Genomic DNA, 17,147 nt, shown 5'->3' on the forward strand with positions numbered 1-17,147 from the left:
TTTAAAATGTCACGTGAACAAAGTATATAAAATTATACATACAACTAGATTTTAAAAATAGATTATATGTCTTTATGTGCATATTCCTTTTATCCATTTAACACATACTGTCAAGCCCTTAATATGCACCAGAAGCTATAGATACACCAGAAGCATTCAGGATACAATTGTGAAAAAGACAGACATGGTCTCTTGCCCCAGAAAGTCTAAGTCTCATGGGAGAAATGGCTAACCAAGCAATTCACGTACATTTAAAGCATTCAAAATGAAAAGTACCATGTTGGGGAAAATATTAAGAGGACCTCCAAGAAGTAGCTAACTCAGCTTGGGGACTTAAGGGAAGGCTTCTCAGGGAAGGTGGCATCTCATCTGAGCACAGAAGGATGAGATGACATGAGGAAGGGGTAAAAATTGTTCTAAAGTCCAGGTGGCAAGAGAAGCAAGACCTGCATGGAATGTTGGAGGTATTGAAAGAAGGTGCCTGTAGCAAACATGGTGAGGTAGGAAGTGCTTAGAAATGAAACCAGAGACCTAAGATCATTAGAATATTGAGCAGTTTCATTAGAGATTTGGGACTTTGGAAACCAATGAATAGATTTTAAGGAGAAAATACACTGAAGTCTGTATTTAAGAAAATCCATATGATGAGAAGAATGGTTTGGAGGAAAACCAGGTTAGAAAATGGGAGAGCAGTTGAGAAACCTTGATAATTATCCAGCAAAGAATGACGGAAGCCTGAACTAGGTTATGGCAGGGTGGAGACAGGTGGACAGATTTGAAAATTGTTAGAGCTTGAATCAATAGGCTTGGTGATTGATTGGACCTAGGGGGGAGAAGGTGTAGCTGGATAGAATAATACAGGTAAGAAGGGCTTTTTTTTTTTTTTTTGGCACATTGTATTTGTATTTCTTTATTCAAGTACTAATGACTTAGACTTTTTTTTTTTACCATGGTAAAATACATATAACAGAAATTTGCCGTTAGTAACATTTAGTGTGCTCATAATGTTGTGCAAGCATTGTCACTGTTTAGTTCCAGAACTTTTTCCATCAGCACAAAAGGAAACCTTGTACACCCATTACACAGGCAATTCTCATTTCCTCCTTGCTCCAGCCCCCATCAACCAGTAATTTGCTTTCTGTCTCTATAAATTTCCCTATTCTGGATATTTCATATAAATGGAAACATAGGATATGTGACCTTTTGTGTCTAGCATTGTTCATTTAGCATAATATTTTCAAGGTTATTTTATAGCATGTATCAATACATATTCCTTTTTATGCTGAATAATGCATTGTATGGATGTGTAGCATTTCGTTTATCACTTATCAGTTGATAGACATTTGGGTTGTTCCTACCTTCTGGCTATTGTGAATAATGTTTCTGTGAATGTTAGTATATGGGTTGTTGTTTTTGAGAGGGAAAGAGAGACAGCTGGGGAGGGGCAAAAGGAGAGGGAGAGAGAGAGAGTCTTAAGTGGGCTCTGCGCTGGGCATGGACGTGGATTCAATCTCACAACCATGAGATCATGACCTGAACTGAACTCAAGAGTTGGATGCTTTAGGAACTGAGCCACCCAGGCTCCCCAGGTTTTTGGGTTTTTGTTGTTGTTTTTTTTTTATAAAACACCTATTCTGCCTATGTTGAAATTGAATTGCTTGGTCATATGGTAATTCTCTGTTTAACTTTTTGAGGATGCACCAACTTCTTTTGCATGGGTGCTGTAGCATTTTACATTCCCACCACCAGCACTAGGATTCTAGTTTTTCCCCTCTTTGTCAACCCTTGTTGATGTCCATCTTTTTTATAATAGCTATCCTAGTGGGTGTGAAGTGGTATCTCCTTGTGGCTTATTTGCATTTCCCTAAAGGCAAATGATGTTGAGAATCTTTTCATGGGATCATTCTTTGGAGAAATGTAAATGGTGGTCAAGTAAATGATAAGTCTTTTAATTCTTTGAATGCTAATTGGAAGAAGCCACAAGTAAGAGAAGGACAGATGTTGATTTATAAGAGAGAGGATGATAAATGGTACAGGGTCTGTGAGAAGCTGGGAAGGGACTGGGTCAGGGAGCACAAGTGAAAGGATTAGCCTACTATGGGAAGAACAGTACTTGTATTACAAGATTGGAGAAGGAAAGGATGGGCATGAATGTTGCCAATTTTGTGGATTAAGACATGGTAAATTCTTATTTGAAGACAAAGATTTTTTTTTTAACTTGTTTTATTTTTTATTTTACATCCAAATTAGTTAGTATATAGTGCAACAATGATTTCAGGAATAGATTCCTTAGTGCCCTTTACCCATTTAACGCATCCCCTCCCCCAACAGCCCCTCCCGTAACCCTCAGTTTGTTTTCCATATTTATGAGTCTCTTCTGTTTTGTCCCCCTCCCTGTTTTTATATTGTTTTTGTTTCCCTCCCCTTATGCTCATCTTGGAGACAAAGTTTCCTGGTGAAGAGTATGGGGGTGTTGGTGAGGTTTGAGAAGTAGGAAAGGTTTAGAATAATCTCTGAAGGGAATAAAGAGACTGCTGACTGGGGAAGCATAACTATACTTTGGGGACAACTTTGAAGTCCCAGTTGAAATTGGAAACTATGTATTAATAGTGTTTTAGGATTAAAATATTTTTTTTTTAATTTTTTTTTTTCAACGTTTATTTATTTTTGGGACAGAGAGAGACAGAGCATGAACGGGGGAGGGGCAGAGAGAGAGGGAGACACAGAATCGGAAACAGGCTCCAGGCTCTGAGCCATCCGCCCAGAGCCCGACGCGGGGCTCGAACTCCCGGACCGCGAGATCGTGACCTGGCTGAAGTCGGACGCTTAACCGACTGCGCCACCCAGGCGCCCCCAGGATTAAAATATTTTTTGTTTACTTTCTCAGTACTTAGCAGTCAGGATTTATGGTCAGAACAGACAGGTATTTGGATTGATTCTAGATTGAGATTTTGCCAGGAAGAAGAAGGAATGGACGTAAGAGAAGTGATGATATTGGCAAGAGTTATCAACATAATAGACCGTGAAAAATCTAGGCTAGAAAGAGAAGGTAGTTGGTTAAACAAATGATGAACCATGGAAGCTAAATCAGTGGAGGAAGATTGCAGAAAATAAGATGATGTTAGCAAAATAAAGAAGAGTAAATGTGAGCAGACAAAAACAAGAATGTTTACTATAAAGTCTAAGCAGAATAAGAAAGTGATGGGTTCCGACTGGAAACCTGGGAGAAAGGAGGGAGGTAGAGGGCCTGGAAACCTCAAGCGGAGAAGCACGTAAACTAAACATAATTGAATGAGAGAGCAGGGATGACAAAAGGTTGTGTTCAGAGTGTAGGACACCTAGGTTTTTATTCAGAAGTGTTGCTGTGTTACGAGGAGGACTTAACTGCAATAATGGGAAAAGGAAAAAGATGGGGAGGAGATCACTCCTAGTATTTCTGCCACCTGCCTCCAAGTCAGATACCATCTCTCTGATAATCTGTCACAGCCCTTATCACACTGTGATGGTTTTTTTCACTTGACCTGTGCTACACCCATGGTTGGTAGCTTCTTAAATATTTCAAAATTATAAAAGGTGATTATTGTAGATGGTAAAATAATGATTTTTCCTTTTTATATTTTTAATGAATTATATCTTCTCTACCATGGGATTATTTTTTCAGTTGGAAGAAGTCTTAAAAATCTTTTGATTAATATTGTCACAATAAAAGCATAAACATTGAAGCCAGTATTTTTTGCTCTTCCTAAGATTTTTCCCCCCTAATTATGCTAAGGGACTTTGAACTCTTCTCATCCCATTAATATAGAGCAGTGATTCTTAAACTTCAGTATGCATCAGAATCAGCTGGAGGACTTTATTAAACATGTTGTTGAACCCTAACCCCAGAGTTTCTGAGTCAGTACATCTGGGCTGGGACCTGGTAATTTGCATTTCTGATGAGTTTCCAGACAATGGTGATGCTGTTGTTTTGAGAACTTCACTTTGAGAACCACTGATAAGAACAAGGTACAGCTGAACATAACATTTCAGGTCACTCCAGATTGGGATTAAAGGCTGAAATTATAAAATCTCTCAACAGAACATCCCCACATTTCTAATTGTCCCCCTTTCTTTTGTCCTTCAGACAGAACATAAGAAGGAAGCAACAGAAAATTGAGACCATTTGGGTCTGCCCCTGACTTTTGTCACAATCAGATTTTATCTTTTTCTCCCCTAGCCCCTCACACTTTATGGATCCTTTCTCTTTGCAACACAAGGGTGAGAGAGGCTAAGACATAGATTTGTGTGTGCATGTGTTATAAACATCAGCCAATTCATTTTGGCTTATATTGATTTATATTGATGTTGACCATATTTATTCTTTAGAAATAGTTACTTGTGTTGCTGTTTTTTTTTTGGTTTTTTTGTTTGTTTTTTTTTAACTGAAAAGTCAGTTTTAAAATATTTAGCCACTTCTTAAACTAAAAGACTTGTCTTTTTAGTGATAAGAATACTTGATTCTTATGACTGGGCCTACAGTGAAAATGAGCACCAGAATTTAGACCTATAATTTTATTTATTTTTAATGTTAATTTATTTATTTTGAGAGAGTGTGAGCGTGCACACGAGCGTGGGGGGAGGGGCAGAGCCCAACGTAGGGCTTCATCCCACAAACCATGAGGTCATGACCTGAGCTGAAATCAACCAACAGAGCCACCCAAGTGTCCCCTAGACTTGTAATTTTAAATGAAGGCATTATTCTAGAATGAAAAAATATTCCAGACTGAAAAGTTCTAATGTGTAAGAAAATGTTCCTTTTATGTTTGTGTTTTCATTTTCATTTTTATAATTTTATGGTGATTTGGGTATTCGTGTTGTTATGTAAGTACATTTTATATGATGTCTTTTTTGCCACATAGTTACAATCATTTAAATCTTAATTTCAGCTGATGAGTAAGGAATCTCCTGTCTCTGCTGGAAATGATGCCTATGTTGACCTTGATCGCCAGGTATCTCATTTTGCATTGTTTTTATCCATGCAGAGATTGAAAAGAATAAACCTTATATATTCACAAAAAGAATGTTTCATTTGAAATTGCTTATAGAATATATTGGTTTAATTCGTTGTTTTTTACTAAAATTCAAGAGCTTAAGCTACTTTACTAGTGGATATTACACATTAGTAATTACATTTGTAATTTGTAATTAAAATATTGCATAACCCACTTTAACTTAAAGTCATTGTAATTCGTATTTCCTTGTCATGATTTTTCTTTTTCCATTAGTGATATCTTTCTTCATGCTACATTTAACACACAGCATTTTCTGGAAAATGGCATGCATTTAATCTTATGATTTATTTATAATACAAAATACCTTTTATTTCACATTATTCTTCCTTTATCTTTGTGAGAAAGACCATTTACCCTTTATCTTTGTGACGAGCAGTCAACAGATACTTAAATACATTAAGGAATGTACTATATTTTTAAAGGAACTCTGTGGTGTATTCTTGTGGTTTTAACCAAAAGTTATTTTGTAATTTTAATTACTACTTTTCAATAGAATACTCTTAGTTACATTGTCAGTTTCTATGTTCCAACTATCCTGGGACATCTGTCCCAAAGGGTGAACAGATATCTTCACATTACCCTCTCTCATTTCTTCCCCATGGTTGCTAAATGTTTTGTAGGAAAATCTTTGGACATATAATTTTAACCCAAGTTGTAATTTGCTTCCCTTACTTTGTGATGTTAGGTTTTAAAGGTGTTACTTTTTTTTAAGTTTATTTATTTTGAGAGAGAGAGAGAAAGAACACATGTGTGAGCATGTGAACAGGGGAGGGGCAGAGTGAGAAGGAAAAAGAGAAAATCCCTTAAGGGGGGGGCCCAGGGTGGGGGGGGAGGCTGGAACCAGAGATCATGGCCTGAGCCTAAATCAAGAGTCTGACTCTTAACGGACTGAGCCACCCAGGCACCCCTAAAGTTTGTTACCTTTATGAATTTTTTTGTATCTATATTACACAGAAGTTTGGTCATGTGAAAGGAAAAGCCACTATAATTTTTTAGCCAATTTTTCTTTTTTTAAATTAAGTAATTAATTTTAATTAATTAATTTTTTCATGCTTTGCTAACTTAGAGTTTATATAATAATGGGACACAACTTAGAAGTGTTTGGTTTGTGTTGAGAATCAGAATAATAATAATTTAAAAACTGTTATGCAATCTAAAGGTTTAATATGACTGAAGAGCTTGGGTTGAAATACATCGGCTATATATTTCAACTATTGAAACCCCTATCCTCTAGCACATGCATATTTTATCAAGGTAAAATTTCTCACTTATTACAGAATCAACATTACCAAGAATCACGTAGCCCAGATAGGCAAATGTAAGAAAACTTGATAAGAGGAAAGTACCAGATTCAGAGTACAGAAAAAACAAGACTTAGGACTAGAAGATACTCAGTTAGAAATGCCTTCTTTTGACTCTCCAGAAGGATTCTCCATTTCTCCCTGCCCCTCAGAAAGAAATGGGATGGAAATGTTTTAATTCTTTATTGTACCTATGTAATTATTAACTGTTGCTACTTCATATTGAAATGTTTATTGTATCTCTTTGTTTGTAACTAGTTGAAGAAAACTACAGAGGAACTAAATGAAGCTCTGTCAGCAAAGGAAGAAATCGCTCAAAGATGCCATGAACTGGATATGCAGGTAAGAGATCCGTTCTGTGTACTACCTATTTGAAATGCACCATTATAAGTAACACCAGATATACTGTGTACTACCATGTAGTATAGTTTGGCTGTAACACAACCCTAAAGAGAAAAAAAGGGAAAGCAGGTTTTTGATTAAAAATAGACTAATCAAATATGTTAGTTTTCCTTCCTTCTTGCAACCCTATTAGATTGATAATAACTGAATGAAAATGGCATAAGGACCCAAGAAAAGAAAGGAAGGATATCAGTGCTAGCTTTAGGGAGGAGTGGAGATTTTTAAAAGCCCTGATTGTAGTGTTTTCCAGTATCCATAGTATAAATACTCTAATTTACATGCAGGCCAGCTTCTTGTAGAGCATGTGACTCTTGATTTCAGGGTTGTGAGTTTGAGTCCCATGTTGGGTAAAAAGATTACTTAAAAATCTTAAAAAAAAAAAAATTAATAGGGTAGGTAAATTTCAAGAAGTCACCAATAAAAAGACAGAAAGTAAAGTGAAATTAGTCAGAGAAAGACAAAAATCATATGACTTCACTCATATGAGGACTTTAAGAGACAAAACAGATGAGCGTAAGGGAAGGGAAACAAAAATAATATAAAAACAGGAAAACAAAAGAGACTCATAAATATGGAGAACAAACTGAGGGGTTATGGGAGGGGGGATGGGCTAAATGGGTAAGGGGCATTAAGGAATCTACTCCTGAAATCATTGTTGCACTATATGCTAACTAATTTGGATGTAAATTTTAAAAAATAAAAAAATAAAATTAAAGAAAAAACAAAAAAGACAGAAAATAAGAAAAAAAATATTTGGGATTTACCTCATAATTAAGGAGGTTGGGGGCATGGAGAGAGGTACAAATAAGACATAACTGACCATGTTTTGATGCTTGTTAAAGCTGGGTTATGAATATACTTAGTTCATAATATTTTATAATAGAAGCACTTTACTTTGAAAGGCATAGGTGTTGGTCATTGCTTTGGATGCACATAGGAGGAAGTATAATCATAGCACACTTGTTGGGTTCGAAGGTAAATAATATTATCTGGTCACAATAACATTAAAGTTATACACTGGGATTGGTAAACTACACCTTGTCATCTGTTTTTGTAAGTAAAGTTTTATTGTAGCACAGCCTTGCTTTTTCACATCTTGTCTATGACTGCTTTCATGCTGTAAGGACAGAGTTCATGCCACAGAGACCTATGGCTCTCAAAGCCTAAAATATTCACTGCTTGATTCTTTACAGAAGAGTTTACCAAACTTGGTATAGACATACTGCAAAGTGAATGGCAGGGTTGCAGACAGGTTATGAGAATAGAAGGGGTTGCCCTATGACACACTTAGTTCTGCAGAAAATAGTAGTAATACACTTGATACTCGGATTTCTAATGTAATAATATAAACCAATTTCAACATTTAGAATTGTCCTAGAGAGAAATGTTATTGTGAAAGTAGAGGTGCAGGTGATAGTAGTTGAGAAGTAAACTAGGATAGGAGCCATGAGGAACACTAATGTTCTTGTCTTACCAAGAAGTCAAGAACCACTTCTGTGGAACAGCAGCTATTACATGGCTGGCTCCTTCTAGTCATCCAGTCTCAGCTCAAAATCACATGATTAATTTGGCATAAAATATGTATTGGGCACTTAAATGTGTGAAGTACTAAATTAGGCCTCCCGGAAAGGCTTTCCATGGTCCTGTGGTCCGTGGTCCATATAGTAGGCAGATGAGTGAGTGCATAAATGGGTGGGGGATCGAGTGGAAGGAGTTAATAAGTAGTTAAGATTGCAGAGGTGACCAATGAAGGAAACAAGAATAGCTGTTTGTGGAAAGGAAGGATGGCACAAGGTGCTATAATTTAACCTGTCAGAGGAGAAAGTCACTAGATAATGTCTGATGTTGATAAATCAAGAAACAGAAGTGTAAAACATTTAGAGATGTAAAATAACAACCCAAGACAGTAAAATTAGGAATAGTTAAAATTAGTTGTCTGTTAGAAGCAGAAGCACTCTGCAGGAAACTATAGCTTTTTTATGATAAACCCCTTTTTTGTCTGATTTTTTTCTTAAATCATGTTTAAGTATCGTTTTTTATTACAAGCATACTTAGGAGTTATTGTTCCATACTGCTGCAATAATGCTGGTATCCCAGTAAAACAAGTCAAATGAATTATCTGGCTTCCTAGTGCGTATAAAAGTTATGTTTATCCTTTATTGTAGTCTGTTAAGTATGCAATAGCATTATGTCTAAAAATGTAGGGGCACCTGGGTGGCTTAGTCGGTTAAGCGTCCGACTTCGGCTGAGGTCATGATCTTGTGGTCTGTAAATTCGAGCCCCACATCGGGCTCTGTGCTGACAGCTCAGAGCCTGGAGCCCACTTTAGATTCTGTGTCTCCTTCTCTCTCTGCCCCTCCCCTGCTCACTCTCTCTCTTTGTCTCTCTCTGTCTCTCTCTCTCTCAAAAAATAAACATTAAAAAAATTTTTTTAAATAAAAACAAATGTATATTCTTTCTTTTCTTTCTTTCTTTTTTTTTTTTAACAAATGTATACACTTTAGGAAGACTTTATCGCTAAAAATTGCTAACCATCATCTTAGCTTTTAGTGTATCATAATTTCTTTTGCTGGTGGAGTGTTTTGCTTCAGCATTTATGGCTGCTGATAGACTGATCAGGATGGTGGTTGCTGAAGGCTGGTGTGGCTGTGGCAGTTCGTTAAAATGAAATTTGCTCCATCAATTGACTCTTCCTTTCACAGATGATCTCTCTGTAGCATGTTATGCTGTTTGATAACTTTCGCCACAGTATAACTTCTTTCAAAATTGGAGTCAGTCTTTTCAAACACTACTGCTGCTTTCTTAACTGTTTATGTGATACTTTAAATCCTTTGTTGCCATTTCAACAACCTTCACAGCATCTTCACCCCAAGTCACTTTTCTACCCCAAGTCACTTTCTTTGCTTGTCCCTATGGAGCAGCTACTCATTTATTAAAGTTTTATCTGAGATTGCAGCAGTTCAGTCCCATTTTCAGGCTCAATTTCTTTTTTGGTTGGTTTGTTTGGTTGGTTGGTTTTGTTTTTGTTTTTTTTTTTTAGAGAGAGCGCACATGCCAGGGAGAGGGGCAGAGGGAAAGAGAAAGATAATTTTTTTTTTTTTTTAATTTTAGAGAAACAGCATGCAAGTGGGGGAGAGGGGCAGAGAGAGAGAGAATCTTAAAGTCTAAGCAGGCTGCATGCTCAGTGAGGAGCTGGACGCAGGCTCCATCCCGTGACGTGGATCATGCCCGGAGCCAAAATCAAGAGCCAGATGCTCAACCCACTGAGCCACCCATGTGCCCCCAAGCTCCATTTCTAATTCTAGTTCTCTTGCTATTTCCACCACATCTGCAGTTACTTTTTCCACTGAAGTCTTGAACTCCAGAATCATCCATGAGGCTTGGGATCAGCTTTCTCCAAACTTCTGTTAATGTTGATTTTTTTTTTTTTTTTAACCTCTTCCCATGAATCATGAATGTTCCTATTGCCATCTGGAATGGTGAATCCTTTCCAAAGGTTTTCAATTCATTTTACCCGGGTCCATTAGAAAAAGTATTATAATCTGTGGCAGCTACAGTTTTACCAAATGTGCTTCTTTTTTTTTTTTTTTTTTTTTGATGTTTATTTATTTATTTTGAGAGAGCCACAAGCACAAGTGGGAGAGGGGCAGGAAGAGGAGGGAGAGAGAGAAAATCCCAGGCAGGCTCCATGCTGTCAGTGCAGAGCCCAACTCAGGGCTCGAATTCACGAACCGCAAGATCATTACCTGAGCTCAAATCACAAGTTGGACGCATAACCAACTGAGCCACCCAGGTGCCCCCCAAATGTGTTGGTTAAATAATAAGACTTGAGAGTCTAAATTATTCCTTGATCCATAGTCTACAGAGTGGATATCGTGTTAGCAGGCTTGAACATTAATCTCATTGTACTTCTCCATCAGAGCTCTTGGGTCACCAGGGGCATTGTCAGTGAGCAGTAATATTTTTGAAGTCATCTTTTTTTCTGAGCAGTAGGTCTCAACAGTAGACTTAAAATATTTAGTAAACCATGTTGTAAGCGGATGTGCTGTCATCGGGACTCTGGCTCCATGGGTAGAGGACAGGCAGGGCAGATTAAGCATTAATTCTTAAGGGCCTTAGGATTTTCAGAATGGTAAATGAACATTGGCTTTAACTTAAACTCACCAGGTGCATCAATGTTTAATAAGAGAGTCGATCTGTCTGTTGAAGCTTTGAAGTCAGGCATTGACTTCTCCTGTCTAGCTGTGAAAATCCTAGATAGCCTCTTCTTCCAATAGAAGAGAATTTCTCATCTACATTGAAAATCTGTTTAGTGTAGCCACCTTCATGAATTATCTCAACTCCTTAATTTCCTGGATAATTTGGTGTCTGTCGCTTCTATATCAGCTCTTGCTACTTCATCTTGCACTTTTTGTTATGGAGGTAGTTTTTCCCTTTTACTTCATGTACCAACCTCTGTTGGCTTCAGACTTTTCTTCTGCAGTTTCCTCACCTCTCTCAGCCCTCATAGAGTTGAAGAGAGTTAGGGCCTTGCTCCGGATTAGGCTTTGCCCTAAGGGAATATTGTGGCTGATCTCTCCAGACCACTAAAACTTTCTCCATGTCAACGATAAGGCTGTTGTTTCACTTTCTTATCATTTGCGTGTTCACTGGAGTAGCTTTAAACCTGTAATTTCTTTCAAGAATTTTTCCTTTGCATTCACAATTTGGCTACACTGTTTAATACAAGAAGCCTGGCTTTCAGCCTATCTCGGTTTTCAACGTGCCTTTCTCACTAAGCTTAATCATTTCTGCCTTTTGATTTAAAATGAGAGATGCGCAGCCTTTCACTTGAACACTTACAGGGTATAGTAGGCCTAATAATTTCAGTATTTTTGTGTCTCTGAGTATAGGGAGGCCTGAGGAGAGAGATAGACTAGTGGGGGAGGAACAGCTGGTCAGTGGAGCAGTCAGACCACACTCAACAGTTACCAACTAAATTAACCATTTTATATGGGTGTGTTTGGTGGCACCCCAAAGCAATTACAATAGCAACATCGAAGATCACCATAACAAATACAATAATAATGAAGAAGTTTGAAATATTATAAGAATTATCAAAATGTGACAGAGACATGAAGTGAGCAGTGCTGTTGGAAAAATGGTGACTTGAGACTGGATTGCCACAAACCTTCAATGTGTAAAAATGGCAGTACTGAGGAGTACAGCAAAACAAGGTATGCCTGTAGTCTCCGTTTTCCGTGTGTGTGAAAAGGACTTTTGCCAAATACACAGGCATACATCATTTAAAAAAAAAAAAAAAGGAGGAAGGTGCAGAAATGGATGAAATAGTCCAGTGACATAGAATAGAGCCACTGCTCTCTTCTGGTTTTTGTTTTGTTTTTTTTTTTTTTTTTTAATTTTTTTTTTTTTTCAACGTTTATTTATTTTTGGGACAGAGAGAGACAGAGCATGAACGGGGGAGGGGCAGAGAGAGAGGGAGACACAGAATCGGAAACAGGCTCCAGGCTCTGAGCCATCAGCCCAGAGCCTGACGCGGGGCTCGAACTCCCGGACCGCGAGATCGTGACCTGGCTGAAGTCGGACGCTTAACCGACTGCGCCACCCAGGCGCCCCAACCACTGCTCTCTTCTGAGACAAGACTCACGCATTTATAGAAACCTGACAAATTATAGAGCTGGCATTTTAGCTTCATTCATTTATTCAACAAATGTTACTGAGTGCCTTCTGAAGAGAGTGTGTGAAGTGGATATCAGTCTGAAGAGGCCTTAGAAGCCTTTGTAAAGATTTTGACTTTGAATAAGTGGGAAGTCGTTGGAGGATTTTGAGCAAAGTAGTCATGTGAGCTGACTTTGTTTAAATGGATTATTGTGACCGGTGTATGGAGAATAGACTAAAGGGAGGCAAGGGCCAAATTTAGAAGACTAATTAAGAAACCACTGCACAAATCCAGGCAAAAAAAAAAAAAAATTATGTTAGCTTAGATTGGAATTTAGGGCTTGTTAAGAAGTGGTCAAAATATGTTTGAAGGTATAGCCAATGATATTTTCTTACAAATTGGATGTGAGTATGAAGGAAAGGTGTTAAGGATTATGACTGAGCAACTGGAAGGACAGAGTTCCTTTTCACTGAAATAGGAAAGACTGGAGGGAATGAGAGTGAGAAGCGATTAAGAGCTCCACTTGGACAATTTAAATTTGAGATGCCTGTTAGACATCCAAGTGTAAATGATGTCCAGTTTAGGCATGCAGGCTAGAAATAGAAATGTGCAAGTTATCACTGATCAAGGACGTTTATAGCCATGAAACTGGAAGCCATCACTGTATGTAAAGAAGAAAAGCTGTAGGGTAGTCTAATGGCAGGGAAATAAAGAGGAATTGACTAAGGAGACAGGGAAGCCTGGTAGGCTGGTATAGAAACCAGGAGAGTAAGGGGTCCTGGTAGCCAAGTGAAGGAAATGCTTCAAGGAGGAGTATGTGATCAGTTGCTTCAAACATTGATTGATCGCAGTGACATGGAGGTGTCAGTAGTGATCTGATGAGCAGTTTTGTAGAATGGTAGGGCCAATAGCCCAGCTAGAATGAGTTCAAGAGAAAGTGGAGGATGGGGAGCAAGAATTAGAAATGGCAGTTAACTTTTGTTATTACAGCTTTATTGAGATAAAATGAACGTATAATAAACTGTTCATATTTGAAGTGTACATTCAAAACTGTTGACATATGTATGAATGTGTGAAAACATTACCACAATTGATATAATGAACCCATCACCCTCAAACGTTTTCTCATGACTCTGTATTCCCCCTCCAGTCCCCAGCTCTGCTTTGTCACTATAGATTTGTTTGTATCTTCTTGAATTGTATATAAAAGGAATCATACATTGTATACTTTTTTGTCTGATTTTTTCATTATTTTGTGATTCGTTTATGTTGATGGTATCCATAGTTAATTCTTTTTCATTGCCAAATAGTATTCTCTTATATGCACATACTAGAATTTATCCATTAACCTGTTGATGAACATTTGTGTTGTTTCTAGTTTTTCTCTATTACAAATAAAACAGCTGTTAACATTCTTTATAAATCTGTGTGGCCATGTGCTTTAATTTCTCTTGAGTAAGTAAATACTGCCTAGGTCATGTAGTAGTTGCATGTTTAATTTTTTTTGAAAACGCAAAGCTGTTTTCCAAAGTGCTTGAAACATTTTACATTGTCACCAAAAGCGTATGAGACTTCCATTTATTCTACATCTCTGCCAACACTTGGTATAGCCAGTATTTTTTATTTTAGTCTTTCTAGGAGTGTATTGGTAGAACATTGTGGTTGTAATTTACATTTCCTTAATGATTAATCATGAGTATCTTTTTGTGTGCTTAGTTGCCATTTACATATCTTACTTGGTGGACTATCTTTTCAGATGTAAAGAATGAATTCCTGCTTACTCTTATATATTGCTCTGCCTGTGCAGTATTCAAAGGTAGTGTAAATGTTTGCAGTGGAGGTTGATCAAAACAGGCTTTAATTCATAATGGTAATTCACAAGTGATTGTGCTGATGCCAGTGTAATTGGAAGAAATAATTGCTGTCTTCCTATATTCTAACAGGTTGCAGCATTGCAAGAGGAGAAAAGTAGTCTTTTGGCAGAGAATCAGGTATTAATGGAAAGACTTAATCAATCTGATTCTATAGAAGATCCAAACAGTCCTGCAGGAAGAAGGCATCTGCAGCTCCAAACTCAATTAGAACAACTCCAAGAAGAAACATTCAGGTAAAAGACCCCTCACTAAAGTCTATCCGTTAAAACATTTGGTAATTGTCTTTTAAAGTTAAGAATATAGTGTTAGGACTATAACACTAGGTGGCTGCAAACCACAGGAGGATGTAAAATAAACAACTTCCCCAAATCTTCCCATGTGACACGAAGGTAACTTCATACCTAGGAAAAATTCTATCAAAACCACACGCTCAATATTACCTGAAAGACAGTATGCCTCAGCTGTTCTTGTGAGAAAAGCAAACAAGAACCACACATCCCATACACCTGTCCCACCCCATCCTGCTAGGTTCTTTGAGGCAAGTAAAAGGCAGATTAACAAAAAATTAGAGGAAGACAGAAAAATACAGGGCCTGAGGGTAAGATAAGTTGGAGAGATCATCAGAAAGATTAAACTCACTCAAAATCTGAAATCAGTTTTAAGACAAAAAAGAGATTAAACCACAAACTGCAGGGAAAAGATTTCAAAGTCAAGTGAGTTGCCTTAAAGGACCAGATACCCTGAAAACATAGTGGCACTAACATAAAGAGATTGGTGCCCTTTGCAGGTACTTGGTTTAAAGGGACACAATAAAAAGGCCAGGTCCATGATTTATAGAGATAGGCTTATTTAAAGGGCAAGCTAATTTAAAGGGACTGTTTTCTAAACACATCTTCTGGGAGAGGAAAAGGCTAAGAGGAAGGGAGAATCACCCTTTGGCAATTGGATGGTGAAAGGGAAAAGGAGAAAAGGAAAAATTTGGCATCCTGCCAGATAAAACAGACCCACACAATTGAAGGATTTAGCAGTAAGACATATATTTTGCTTTAACAGGAAAAAACAAAAAACTATATTTAAGTCTTTTCTGAAACCTTAGAAATAGTCCATCCCCTGTGGTCTACATGAGCAATTCAAGATATGGTCTGTGGGCCCCTGCAGGTTTGCAGAGACCCTTTCAGAGAGGCTTCCAGCCCATCCCTTTTCTACCTACATGTCTGTGCAAGGGTGGATTTCCTTCATACATTTCAGCCAAAAAGGTGTCACAACAGGTGAATATAGAAATAGCTGTGACAGCCCAGCTGTCTCCTGTGAGACTGGATTATTTGAATCACAAAAATGTAAAACATCACCACTCTTCTCCCTATTTTTGTGTTTTAAGATATACAGTTATTTTTCATAAATGATGTGTTGTCTATATTGATATAATAGTTTTATTACTGTCCTTTTCAATATATTTAGGTGTTTCTGTTTTAAGTTTTAAATATGATAAGTAAATATCGATAGATAAAACCTACGTAAACAAAAGTTCTTTGAAATGTCAGTAATTTTAAGAGTGTGAAGAGGGGCGCCTGGGTGGCGCAGTCGGTTAAGCGTCCGACTTCAGCCAGGTCACGATCTCGCGGTCCGTGAGTTCGAGCCCCGCGTCAGGCTCTGGGCTGATGGCTCAGAGCCTGGAGCCTGTTTCCGATTCTGTGTCTCCTTCTCTCTCTGCCCCTCCCCCGTTCATGCTCTGTCTCTCTCTGTCCCAAAAATAAATAAACGTTGAAAAAAAAAAAATTAAAAAAAAAAAAAAAAAGAGTGTGAAGAGGTCCTGAGACCAAAAAGTTTGAGAACCCTTCATCTTAATCTTGACCTTCTAAGACAGAATTGGTAGATAGTAAAATCTAAGTATGACTGTACCCTTTTGTTTCTAAATTATGGCTAGTTTTTTTTCTGTTTTGTTTTGTTTTGAAGGGGGGTTGAGGGGTGGAAGGGGGGTGGAGAGAGAGAGAGAGAGAGAGAGAGAGAGAGAGAGAGAGAGAATATGAGAATGAGAATGAGAATGAATCCCATGCAGGCTCCGCACTGTCAGTACATGGAGCCCAACGCAGGGCTCTAACTCCTGAACTGTGAGACCATGACCTGAGCTGAAAGAAAGAGTTGGATGCCTAACCAACTGAGCCACCCAGGTGCCCCTAAATTGTGGCTAGTTTTTCAAGTATGGTTTGGGGAAGTGGTATTTAGAATTGTCCTGTGTATTCATTATGAAGGATATAGTGTCTAAGTCTTTTATTTGTTCCAGAATACATGTTGTAGTACATATTGCAATTATTATTTTGAAGCGCTTAAACAATTCAAGTATTTATCAGCACTACATATTTATACCTCTTAGTATTTATTATTCCTTATAGTCAAATATAATTCTTCTGGGTTATCTGTATTATAACCTTGTATCTTTCATATTTTTTCTTTTTTGAGCATTGATACGAGCTTTAAAGTTTTAACTCTCATAGATTTTTTTTGAAGAAATTATTAATTTTAATATATGTGATAGTGGTATTGTGCTTTTAATTTTTTTAATGTTTTTATTTATTTTTGAGAGAGAGAGAGAGAGAGAGAGACAGACAGAGCATGAGTAGGGGAGGGGAGAGAGTAAAGGAGACACAGAATCAAAAGCAGGCTCCAGGCGGTCAGCACAGAGCCTGATGGGGGGCTTGAACTCATGAGCCGTGAGATCATGACCTGAGCTGAAGTCAGATACTTAACTGACTGAGCCACCCAGGCGCCCCTCATGGATCTTTTTTTTTAATTTTTTTTTTTAACGTTTATTTATTTTTGAGACAGAGAGACAGAGCATGAACGGGGGAGGGTCAGAGAGAGG

At 37.7% G+C, this 17,147-nt stretch overlaps 1 protein-coding gene across 4 annotated transcripts in view; it reads left to right on the forward strand.

Moving 5' to 3' along the window:
- Positions 1-17,147, forward strand: part of HOOK3 (hook microtubule tethering protein 3) — a 131,751-nt gene that overhangs the window by 40,418 nt on the left and 74,186 nt on the right. For all 4 annotated transcript variants that reach the window (XM_047091532.1, XM_047091534.1, XM_047091531.1 and 1 more), the window contains 3 exons: positions 4,926-4,988; positions 6,611-6,694; positions 14,357-14,520. In XM_047091532.1, coding sequence (XP_046947488.1) covers positions 4,926-4,988; positions 6,611-6,694; positions 14,357-14,520 — 311 coding nt within the window. The remainder of the gene's footprint in view (positions 1-4,925; positions 4,989-6,610; positions 6,695-14,356; positions 14,521-17,147) is intronic.

Source organism: Lynx rufus, unplaced genomic scaffold (genome assembly GCF_022079265.1).
Source record: "Lynx rufus isolate CCGP_SWC_20201006 ecotype Redwood Valley unplaced genomic scaffold, mLynRuf1.p SCAF_3, whole genome shotgun sequence".
Taxonomy (NCBI): Eukaryota; Metazoa; Chordata; class Mammalia; order Carnivora; family Felidae; genus Lynx; species Lynx rufus.